Below are 12749 nucleotides of genomic sequence, written 5' to 3'. Positions count from 1 at the left end.
GGTAAAAGAGAAAACAAAAACCTTACCTCAAATTCTCCAAGCAATTTAGAAATAAGCAATCCCTGTGGAAATTTTGATGCAACCTACAGAAAAGAAGATATCAGACTGATTAGCTAGACATTTAGAACTTTGGCTGGCAAGAATTAAAAATAGCCTAACCATTCTTAAACAGGATTAACTTCAGAAACTTGAATATTTTCAGCTTTTCTTAAACCTTACTTAGCTTTTGGGAGATACATAGAGAATATTTTAAGGAAAAAGGACAGATAGTGTAAGTACAAGTGAAAATTTCTATAAAATTATCTAGAACTAGTTCAGTAAAATGCTACATACACATGGACATGATGGATATCTTGGACCCAAAAGTGAAGCAATTTTGTGAAAGAAACAATGTCGAGGAAGCAAAAGAAAAGCAAAAATGGAAAATAAAGGGATTTCATCCTATATCTGATAGAACTTCTCTGCCTCCAAAGCAATTTGTTTGCTGCCCATCAGAAATTTTGTATATTTCTCCAAGTTGAATAGCATTTTTTCTCATATTTTAAAATATTGGACATTCCTCAACAAGGATTTCATATGTACCAGGCATTATTAGCCTAGTTATTTAGCACCAGAGTTACATAAAGAACATCTACAGATTCAAAGAAAATAGACCCAAGGTGTTATTAGCAGAGGAGGTCACTGGCAGCTAAAGGTTATCAGGAAAAGCTTCATGTAAAAGGTAATACTGCATCTTGAAGGTAAGCAGGGATTCTAAAAGGTAGAAGCAAAGCATAGGGTGCAGCCAGTACAAAGACCAAGAAACAGGAAATGGAAAGGTGTATTTAAGTCAAGCGAGTCAATACTTTCACCAAATGAGAAAGCCTACCAAGAGAAGAAAAGTTCCGGAAGCAGGACACAGCTTGGAGTGCCCCCAAAAGGATGATCCAACACAGGAAAAAGAGAGTGGGTAAGGCAGGTAGGAGAGTCAAGAAAGAATGTCACAAAAACCCACAGCAGGAAGAGGATCCTGGAGCAGGTGATCAGACCAACTGATGGAGAGGGGCTGGAGAAAAGGCCACAAAGATCTAGCAATCTTCACTTGGTAACCCTGGAGAGAGCAGTTTCAATTGAGCAGTAAGGTCAGAAGTCAAACCACAGAGGGTTCCAGAAGATCAGAAAATGATGAAAACAAAGAGCCTTTTCCAAAAGTTTAGCTCTGAGAAGGAGAGAAAAGACATGAGATGATAACTTGAGAGGATGGCCGCAGCTAGTGAAGATTTGGGGTTTGCTTTTTTAAGAATGAAGAAGGCCTAAGTTTTTTTGCACAGTTATTGAGTCATTTCAATCATGTCTAACTCTTCATGACCCCATCTAGGACCATTTCCTTCTGCTACTCATGTAACAGATGAGGAAACTGAGACAAGCAGGGTTAAGTAGCTTGCCCAAGGTCACACAGCTAGTTAGTGCCTGACTTCAGGCCCATTACTCTATCCAGTGTGCTACCTAAGTGCTCCCTTTGTAGGAAGAAGACATTAAATTCAGTGGGAGGATTCCTTCCTTTCTAAAAAGAATGACTATATAGGATTCTTATTCTCCTCAAAAATGAGAACAGAAATAACCAAGAAATAAACAAAATTACTATCTCATTTGAATATTTAAATTCATTAAAAATGAGCAAGCTAAAAAAATACTCCCAAGTAAAACAAATATATTGTACATGCACACATTCACACATACATAGAAATGTAATGGAATAAACAGAAAAAAGGACTAGAAGTGAAAAAATACACTAAAAAAATTCTTAATATAAACAAAACAAAAAATTTTAATAGGTTCAATAGTTAATTAGAGCTCACATTTCCATAGAACTTTTAAGCTTTGCATATTGATCCTTACAATGACCCTTTGTAGTTTCCTCATTGCAAAGCATTTGCCATTATTTATTCTACCTTTATTATACTGTTAGTTTTGTCCATATAACTAAGTATAAATAATGGCAAATGCTTTGGGAACAATAGTTCTAGAAAATTGATTTATCCCTACTCCTAATAACATGTATTTCAGAAAACCATTCAAGAAAATTTATAATAAAAAAATGGATGACACTGCAAATTGAAAGAAACCCTTTACAAAGGAAAAAAATTACACAACTCACCCAGAAGATTGTTTGTTAAACTTCAGGGAAAAGATTACATATCAAAAAAATTAGTCAGCAACACACTAAATTTTCCTATAAAAATTATAGTTGAATAAAGGTTGAAACTCAATACATGTAAATTTAAAAACTCAGGCTTAGATCCTAGGACACACTTCCTAGCAAATCTGAGCATTCAGTTGGAAGACAATGAATGAACATTAAAAAATGCAAAGGACCTCAACAGATCAAATAAAAGAATTTTTGAAACAAAGCAGGAGAGATAGCCAGGATAGTAACTGCTTTGAACAAGAAGAGTGTAACTGCAGCAGAGATTTCTGAAGTTAGAATCAGAAATGGATTTGAATGATGGCTCTATAACTTGTGACTGTATAATTGGGCAAATTACTTCAGGGTTTCAGGAAATTGAAAAGGCAATAATTTGAAATTACAAATGTAAGGAATTCAGAAAAGCACGAAAAGACAAATTTTGTAAATTGATGCAGAAGAAAGCAGAACCAGAACATTATACATAATAAAAAAGAACACTAACAAAGCCTCTATTGTGTTTTTTTTACACCTATTGTTAAAAAAACATTTTTAAAAGAAAAAACACTAACAAAATACTGCAAATAATGAGAGTGGTAGGCTACAGATATCATCCTCTCTGGCAATGCTAAGGATAATTAAGGTGTACAATGAAATGCTTTGTGTTGACTTTGGACATACAATATAATTTACTCCTACATTTTGCCTTTTCAAGAAAACCCGAAAACTTATTTATTGAGCTTCTTAGAAACTCGTTTCATTTGTAGTGACATTCTCAAGATTTTTGGTTTGGTTCTTTCAGTAATACACAACATTCTTTTCAGTACAATAACATGTAAGTTGAGTCAAATATCTAATATTTAAGAGTACCAATAGATAAATTACTGTCCCCCTTCTGCCACTCTACCACAATCACTACAGAAGCACAAGGCCACAAAAGACTAGTAAGGGCCATTTTGTATTGTTTCATAGTTGCAATAACCAAACAACGCATCACCATAAAGCCAGTCCACTCTCACAGGGGTTTTTTAAAATACGTATGAAGAGATGTATTTATTATATGAAAACAAGCACTAATAAGTAACTCAGGTGGGGAACAAAAATCAGACAATATAGAAGGAAGCAATTGGACAATTAAGCCCAAAGGAAGACGAGGATTCTGAGATGCAAACATTTGAAACTGGTAGTTGTTTTAATTTTCTGGAACTGCTAATTCAGATACATGGAAATGAAATGTTAAGTTCAGTGAATGGCAAGATCACAAGAATTTTGCAAGTAAAGCAGTTATCAGTATAAGAAAGTGAAGTTAAGAATAAACTGAAGAAGTCTATGTGTCAGGCTGAGCAGTTTTACCTTTGACTCTAGAAGCATCTAAAACATTCTCAAGGTTTTTGAGCTGACACCACCAAATCTTATAAAGATTTTATTTTAGCAGCTCTGTAGAGCATAAATTAGAAAGCAAAAACTATAAAGGCAGGGAGACCTATTATAAGGTTATTGCTGTAGTATAAGAGAAAAGTATTAGCTGAGAGGAAGAAAGGGATGTCACCTGATTTTTGCTAGGTTTATACAAACGAAAAATTTCTGAACAAAGTCAGCATTTATAAAGAAATCTATCGCCTGCTTCTTGGAAGCTACTCTGTACATATTCTTGAAAGCAAGGGCTGTTATTTGTAAACCTGGAGTTTAATCACATTGCCTAGTATATAGTATGTGTGGTGTTCTTTTTCCAAAACACAGCCAGATGATAAAAGTTCAGATCTTTTATTGTGTCCTTCAATATAGCCCAGTTAGCTCAGAGGCCTATCTCTCTGCTTGGTTCCAAGAGCTCCCTCCGAATGTCTCCAAATCCAAAGGTTTGTCATCCAGCCAGCACCAAGGTAGAAGATACAATGAATCTCTTTTGCCTCGAAGATAGGGCTTGTGGGATTCCTCCCAGAGTGCTCCTCTCTGACCTCTAGGAATGTTCCCAAATAACTCTCTCCAGTGGCTCACTGGAGCTGTATTTATGCTACTTCTCCGAGAGTGGGATTGTGGGATATCTCCTAGCATGCTCTCTGAAATCTCCCAAACATGTGAACTCCAATGAATACTTAGATACTTATGAGCTCTCTAAAGGTGTGAACACAAGCATTGTTTCTATCAGTTGTAGTTAGTACCTTGTTTCAAGTTCTGGCCCAAAATATCTCCTTCTAAGACCAAATCAATCATATTGAACCATGTCAAATTAGATAATTGTTTCTATCAACTCTAATGGCTTAGCAGTTTGTAAAGATTCCAACAATTCCCATTCTCTCCAGAAGGAGGAGTTAACCTTTCCGTTCCGAGTAAAAAGGAGAGGAGCTTTTCCACTGAAATCCACTGAAGGGCCTGTCAGTCCTTGTTCAGGCGCCAAAATGTTGGTGTTTTTTGTTCTTTAAAATATAAGCGTTCTCTCTAGGGGAGAGGGTTGGTTTCTTGGAGAGGTTTTCTGGAGGCAGCCTTAGTCTCAGTTGAAATAAATAATTACTCCAAAATCGCAGCCAGCTAGTAAAAGTTCAGATCTTTTATTGTGTCTTTCAATATAGCCCGGTTAGCTCAGAGGCCTACCTCTCTGCTTGGTCCCAAGAGACCTTGCAGCTTTGTCCTTGGCTTCTGCCTCTGCTTTCTTCAGCCTCCAGCCAGCACCCAAGGTGGAAGATGCAATGAATCTCTCTTGTCTCAGAGAGAGGGCTTGTGGGCTTCCTCCCAGAGTGCTCCTCTCCGACCCCAGTCAATGTTCCCAAGAAACTCTATCAAGCTCTAAGAGCTTCCTGTATATATATGATCTCCCAAAGGTTAACACCTCCTTCTGGAGAGAGAGGGATTCTGGGTTATCTCCCAGAGTGCTCTCTGGCCCTAAGGGAGGTGTGAATTCTGATATCTCATACTAATCCCTGAAATCTCCCAAATGTGTGAACTCCATTGAGTACTTAGATACTTATGAGCTCTCTAAAGGTGTGAACATAAGCATCGTTTCTATCAGTTGTACTTAGTACCTTGTTTCAAGTTCTGGTCCAAAATATCTCCCTTCTAAGATCACATCAATCATATTGAACCATGCCAAATTAGATAACTATTGTTTCTATCAACTCTAATGGCTTAACAGTTTGTAAAGATTCCAACAAGTATGCACTTAATATTTGTTAAAATAGAGTGTCTAAAATGGTCATACCTTCTGATACAGAGATAGGTGCTATGGTTGTTCAGTTATTTCCATAACTTCCCTCATTTGGAATTTTCTTGGCAAAAATATTATAGTGGCTTGCCATTTCCTTTTCCAGTCCATTTTACAGATGAGGAACTGAGGCAAACAGGGTTAAGTAACTTATCCAGGGTCACACAGCTAATAAGTGTCTGAACCTGGATTTAAACTCAAAAAGTCCTGATTCTAGGTCTGGCCCTCTATATCTCTACCACTTAGCCACCTCCAGAAGAGGGAGGGAGAGAAAGAAAGACATATACACATAGGCAGGCAGACAGACACAGATATACTAGACATATAATAACCCCCCCCCATTGCCCCGCATGCAGGACACTAAGAAAAAGACTATTTCCTATAGAGATGAAAACATTTATAACAACATTTTGTGGGATAGCAAAGAACTGAAAACAAAATAGATGCTGACATCAGGGAATAGCTCAACAAACAGCACATTTAAGTAATCAAATATTACTGTTGTAAATTATATTTATGATGTATATAGGAGGCATAGAAAGGCTTAAATAAAGAAATGAACAAAGTAGAGCCAAGAAAACAATATATATAGTGACTACAAACAACACACAAATGGAAAAAATAATCACCACAAAATGATCAAAAGTGAGTGCCAAAAAATTACAAAGAACAAGCATGATCTCAAAGAAAACATAAAAAGACATTCACTTTACTCCTTTGGTAGGGATAAGAAATCTAATAATAATGACTTCCTGGGTCATCATCCTGCTGGTCATTTCTTACAGAACAATAGTATTGCATAGCATTCATATACCACAATTTATTCAGCCATTCTTCAATTGATGGGCATCCATTCAATTTCCAGTTTCTTGCCACTATGAAAAGGGCCGCTATAAACATTTTTGCACACGTGGGTCCCTTTTCCTTCTTTAAGATCTCTTTGGGATATAAGCCCAGTAGTAACACTGCTGGATCAAAGGGTATGCACAGTTTGATAATTTTTTGAGTATAGTTTCCAATTGCTCTCCAGAATGGCTGGATCTGTTCACGGTGCTGGTTGTTTTTCAAGAATAGTATAGACCTACCTCTCAGACTGGCTAAGATGACAGGAAAAGATAAGGATGAATGTGGAGAGGATGTGGGAAAACTAGGACACTAGTACATTGTTGGTGAAATTGTGAAATGATCCAACCATTCTGGAGAGCAATTTGGAACTCTGCCCAAAGAACTATCAAACTGTATGTATACCCTTTCATCCAGCAGTGATTCTATTGGGTCTATATCCCAAAGAAATCATAAAAGAGGGAAAAGTGCAAAAATGTTTATAGCAGCTCTTTTTGTAATGACAAGAAACTGGAAACTGAGTGGATGCTCATCAATTGGGGAATGGCTAAATATGTTATGGTACATGAATGTTATGGGATATTATTGCTCTAGAAGAAACGACCAGCAGGATGATTTCAGAAAAGCCTGGAGACACTTACAAGAACTAATGCTAAGTGAAATGAGCAGAACCAGGAGATCATTGTACATGGCAACACCAAGATTATATGATAATTCTGATGGACATGGCTCTTCAACAGCAAGGTGATTCAGATCAGTTCCAATGATTTTGTGAAGGAGAAAGCCATCTGCACCCACAGAGAGGACTGTGGGAACCAAGTGTGGATCATAACAAAGTATTTTCTTCTTTTCTGTTGTTTGCTTGCATTTTATTTTCTTTCCCTTTTTGATTGATTTTTCTTGTGCAGCATGGTAAATGTGGAGATATGTATAGAAGAATGACGTGTTTAACATTTGTTGGATTACTTGCTGTCTAGGGGGAGGGGAAAAGAAGGGAGAAAAAACATTTGGAACACAAGATTTTGCAAGGATGAAGCTGAAAAACTATGATGTATTTTCAAAATAAAAAGCTTTAAAACAATTTTTAAAAGTATAGTGTAGACCTTGACAGGTTTGTTGACAGTAAGGAGTCACTAGATTGAAGAAATACAAAAAATGAGAGAAAGAGCAAATGAATGAAGCGCTCAACTCCAAGAGAAAACAGGAAGGGAAAGAACTCGGGGCACAAGAGAAGTTTGGTCTTGGTGAAGAGAGAAAGGCTACTTCTTTATCACAATAGAGCAAAAGAGGAAAGAATGAAAGGTAATTCTAAAGTTATTCTAAGGTGTAGAATAGCAGACATGAGAGAAAATGGGGCTCCATTTTCTCAGATAATAAGTTGATGTGAGAGTCCCTGCTGAATGGGAAAGAAGTCTGAACAATTATGGAAGGAAGAGGGTCAGTTTGCAACACAGAATCTATTAGAGAATATAAAAGGTCTGCTCTATAACTTTGAGGACCCATTGAGGCTAAGCAATAGAATTCTGTGGTGAAGTCAATTTGCTTAGTTGTGTCAAGATCAGCCATATTCCCTACCATGTGCAGACAGGCAGATAAGGTAGAGAGAAGGGGTAAACCCAAGACTAAAGAAGGTACAGGGTAAGTGGAAAAGGAATTTGAGAGCAGAAGTTATTTTGTTAACAATAGGGTCAACGTTTTCAGGGGAATTAAAGACAAACCAGAGTTGAGGTGATAGACAGGATGCAACTGAATACCTGGAGATCTTGGAGAGGTCAAAAAATAAATACAGGAAAAGTGAAGTACAGGGAGATACGTGGATAGGGAAAAATAAATTCAGAGTTCTAGATCAAACAGAACAGTTATATAAGATGAAGTCAGGGATGTGACCATGTCTATATAAGGCTGAAATGGTGAGGTGGTCATAGAAGTTGGAACAGATTGATGAATTAGAAGGCTAGGGTTTCTAACAAATCAAAACAAGTTTCTAACAAAACAAAACAAGTCAGTTGAAGTTTTTGATTATATAAAGGTAAAGACTGGGACAGAAAGAAAGACTAAGTGACATTCTAAACTTTTGAGATGAGAATAACTTGTCCAATGTCACAAAGAAAATCATTAACAATATTCTATTTAATCCCAGATCCTCATATTATAACTCCAGGACTCTTCTGCTGTTACACCATTAGTGCTCCCCCCTGCCCAAATCCCTTCATTTTTATATATTTCCCAGAAGTATGTTACACTTACAAATTTTATTTTCTTCTTTAGCTCTGAATTGATTGTCCCTCCTGGTCCAATTTGTGCAATCACTGATTTGAATGTATTTTCGAGCTTCAAAAAATAAAAAATAAAACTATGGTGCCAAGATGATAAAAGGCAAAATATCAAGGGGATACAAAATGACATTTCTTTTACTTCAGCAAACATATTTTTCAAAAAAAATCAACAAGCAAGTTGGATATATTCAAGCATTATTCATTCAGCTAAGGTTTATCATCAAAAATATGGTCTTACTTTGAAATTTCTCATCAATCAATGTCATCTACAATGAGATTAATGTTGAAGTGGAAGAGTCTTCACCTACCCATTATTTTTATCTAGAACTTTTTCTTCTTATAATAATTTTTAGTTAACACTATTAGCTTACCAGCACTTTTTCTTTCCTTTTTTTTTTTTTTTAAAAAGCCATGAGGAACTCTCCTAACTACAGTTTCTCTATGACCCTCTAATGAACATTAGCTGACTGGAGAATGGATTTCCATTTGTTTCCATTCTTCAACTTCATTTTTGGCATTAATTAAAATTCTTTAAAACCTAGCACTACCCATTATTACACTTAGATTGAAATCCCAAAAGAATCTCTGTTCCTTTGAGTTTGATATTAGAATGACTTTAAGGGCACTTATTTTCAAATATGCATTCATTGCTTTATCAGATTTAGTAAATATTTAGGGATTCCTAGGGACTTCCATGTGAAAAATTAAGTCTACTTATTCCTAAAATAACTAAATAATTTTGTTTTAAAAATCTAAAATTTTTTTTTAAATGTCTGGTTGGCCTATGTTCTATTTAAGAGGCAAGCAATGACTTTTTCTAAATCATTACCACTTCCAAAGTTTCTCACCTGGTTTAATTTTTCAGACTGGTCCAAACATGATGTCTCCATGCCATTCAATTCTGTGGTTTTTACTGGATGTGGCTGTTTCAGTGTTTCAGTAGCTGAGGCAGGTTCTGGTAAATATGTCCTTACTATAGGTGTTGGCATGGAGGATTTGGGTTGTTTTGTTCCAACTTGTGGTGTTTTACCTTACATGTATAAAAAAGAAAAGTGAAAAAAATCTTATCAAAAGCCAAGCTTATTGCCTTAACACACTTTCAAGAAACTGACTAATAATTTATCCCCACAATTTTATCATTTTATTAATAAAATAAGATTACGAGAAAGGCCATCAACTACTCACAATAGGGAAGGAATTATTCAACCAGGTTCCCATTTGTTAAATGGTACTTACTTCAACTATAACAGTAACAAGTAATCATCTTTTTTTTTTTTTTTGGAAGATGATTAATTTTTTTATTATAGCTTTTTATTTATAAGATATATGCGTAGATAATTTTTCAGCATTGACAGTTGCAAATCCTTTTGTTCTAACTTTTTCTCTCCTTTCCCTCACCCCCCCTTCCCCCAGATGTCAGATTGACCAATACATATTAAATATGTTAAAGTATAAATTAAATACAATATATGTATACATGTCTAAACAGTTAATTTGCTGTATAAAAAGAGTCAGACTTTGAAATAGTGTACAGTTAGCCTGTGAAGGAAATAAAAAATACAGGCAGAGAAAAATAGAGGGATTGGGAATTCTATGTAGTGGGTTCATAGTCATCTCCCAGAGTTAAGTAACCTTCATCTTAAACAAGATTGCATTTAAGTGGGAAAAAAAAAACTGGACTGAACAATGGATTCAGCAGTCCAAAATGAAAACACATGAAATCCAATTGTACTAGCTAAGTGATTTTTGGCAAATAACTTACTTGTTTTGAACTTTAGTTTCCTCATTTGTTAAAAAAAAATTATAAGAATACCTACGCTGTACATATTGACAACAAACTGGCATAGATCTCTCTCACCTGACAACCCAAGGTTAATTTGGTTAATTTAATTGGGCATTTCTCCCCATAGCTCCATTCATACCCCAAAGCTGTGCCCCTGTAAAAGGGAAAATGATTACACTTTCAAATGTGTTCTCTTGATAGATCTTATAAAGTCTACAATGCCTATTTTCCAAAGACCTGGTAAGGATCAAATAAAAATCTATATAAAAATTTACTTGTAAACCATTAAGAATCATTAAATATAAGAAAAAACAAAATATTATTATACTACAAACAACATCAAAATTCTTCAGGTACTATTTAAGCATCGACACTAGGAAATCCAGATAGGCTAGAAAACTGGTGCCACTAGATAAGTGTTTCAGATGATAAAAAATTAATCAGTAAACGTATGTTATGTCTACTAAGTTATAATAAGAGTTTGTGTAGGAAAAAAAAAATCTAAACTTGTTAGTGATGGTGAGGCTCTTACCTGCTGGTAACCCCCTCTTCTGTTCACTTGGTAGATTTCGTTTTAAGGTCAACAAAGAACCTGCCCTGGTCTGCTCAACAGCAATGATATCTGAAGCTGCACTCAGAACTTCAAACATAGAAAGAAATCCATATTGCATGTATTGGAATGACCGTCCAAATCGCTTTGCAAAAGCCTTTTCAAAATCAGAAAGGAGTATTGGAGAAAAAGCCAGGAGGTCCTTTAGCTCACTCTTTACCACAGCTGGAAGAATGGGGGGTATCCTTCCCCGGTAAGGTAGTCTCCGACGAGAACCAGAACTAGAACCAACATTTGCTCTTCCCTTCTGTGTGGAATTTCGAAGCTTGTTACTACTTCTTTGTTTTGCCACTAAACTTGCTATTCCTTTGGTTGTTTCATCTGGAATGGCTGAAAATGGAAGAAAAGGTTAATTAAGACTCTACAGTTCCTCCTTCAGCTTCCTACAGACAATCTTTCCTTTTATTTGATAGTAGTTAATAAACTGTGTGTGTGTACATATATATATCTGTATAATATACTATATTACACACATGTATGCATAATACACTTATATACAGACATATCATATAGACACAAAAAGATATACACACATGCAGCTTTCACATTGCCTTGTGTTTTAATATTTGGGAAGGGATGCACTTGGGATCAAAAAAAAAAAAAGCCACAAGAATGGATATCACATCTAGTGTTTTTCCCTTCTTCCTATACTTCTTGTTTTTTGTTTATTTTAAGGTTACCCTTTCCAGAGGATAGAGAAAAGCAGAAATATTGCTTATAAACTCCAAGAAGAATTGAAACTCACTAAAATGATTTTGTTCATCAATATTATTTTTCCAGGGATCTAAATATTAGAAACATTACAGTATGAGTGAGAGAATGGTGGACTTGGTAGTCAGCAAGATCTAAGTTCAAATCTTGCTTCAGAATTTAGTAGCTCCAAGCTGCTGGCCAAGTTACTTATTTAAGTTCTCTGGGCTCCAGTTTCCTCGTCTGTAAAATCAGAAGGTTGGACTTGATAATCTCAAAGGGATCTTACAACTAATTTACTAGTTTTGTAAATCTGTAATCCTATACATCAGAGCAAAACTGAATTTGAATCCTAGTAGTGAACATTTACTAGATGTGTGATCCTGGGCAAGCCCTCATTCATTGGAGCATGGAGTGATCCAGGTTGGTATAAAGTCCATTCCAGAAAGGGGCAAATTCTGTCTGGCTTCTAGTAAGAGTCTTAGTAACAAATGGCATCTGCTTTTTTAGGATCAGATTAACTAAGTAGAGAAATGCTCATCTTCATTAAGTTAAATACTTGATAATTTTTTTTTGTCCATGATGACCAAATGAAAAAAAATGCAAAATAAAAAGTCATGTACATGCCCTTTCCCAACTTCTGCTTCTTCAACTACAGTGATAAAGTGAAGGAAAAGAGGGAAGGGGATGTTAATAGTTGTTGTTTTTAGACCATCTAAGTGAATTAACTTGGGAACCTTGTCTAATGACATATTAGAAGAATTGAATTTTACTATTTTGGCTTTCTTGCTATAAATGAAAATATAAGAGAAGCAAAATAAGTTGTTAGAGGTGGTTTTTATCACCCTTCCAAAGGCATCTGAGACAGTTCATGGACATCTAATCATCTCCTATCAGAATGTTCATATAAACTATTTTTCTGAAAGATTATATCCAAAAAGATCCATATTCATCAACATCCTTTGAAGGCAAAGGGACAGAGAACCTTTACAAAGAACTTAAGAACTTCAAAATCTAAGATGTAATTTGATATACAAAGATAACACAAAAGTAGGACTAGAAACGAACCACCACACTAGAAAATACTGCTCAGGAGAAAGGAGAGAAGCCAAGGATTGTAGATAACATAGCTCTATATACACCATGAATACTTGCTTTGAGAAAAGAAACATAAGGTGTTGGACAAG

General features: G+C 35.6%; 1 protein-coding gene across 6 annotated transcripts in view; it reads right to left on the bottom strand.

Moving 5' to 3' along the window:
- The window catches only part of TDRD5 (tudor domain containing 5), a 64026-nt gene that overhangs the window by 47995 nt on the left and 3282 nt on the right, over window positions 1–12749 (bottom strand). For 5 of the 6 annotated variants that reach the window (XM_031936967.1, XM_031936964.1, XM_031936965.1 and 2 more), the window contains exons 3-6: window positions 10795–11202; window positions 9328–9509; window positions 8451–8534; window positions 27–83 (exon numbers count right to left, since the gene is read on the bottom strand). In XM_031936967.1, coding sequence (XP_031792827.1) covers window positions 27–83; window positions 8451–8534; window positions 9328–9509; window positions 10795–11202 — 731 coding nt within the window. The remainder of the gene's footprint in view (window positions 1–26; window positions 84–8450; window positions 8535–9327; window positions 9510–10794; window positions 11203–12749) is intronic. The other variant, XM_031936966.1, reaches the window with a different exon arrangement.

The sequence above is a fragment of the Sarcophilus harrisii genome, chromosome 4, assembly GCF_902635505.1.
Source record: "Sarcophilus harrisii chromosome 4, mSarHar1.11, whole genome shotgun sequence".
NCBI classification, from domain to species: domain Eukaryota; kingdom Metazoa; phylum Chordata; class Mammalia; order Dasyuromorphia; family Dasyuridae; genus Sarcophilus; species Sarcophilus harrisii.
This window is presented reverse-complemented; position numbering and strand designations above follow the sequence as displayed.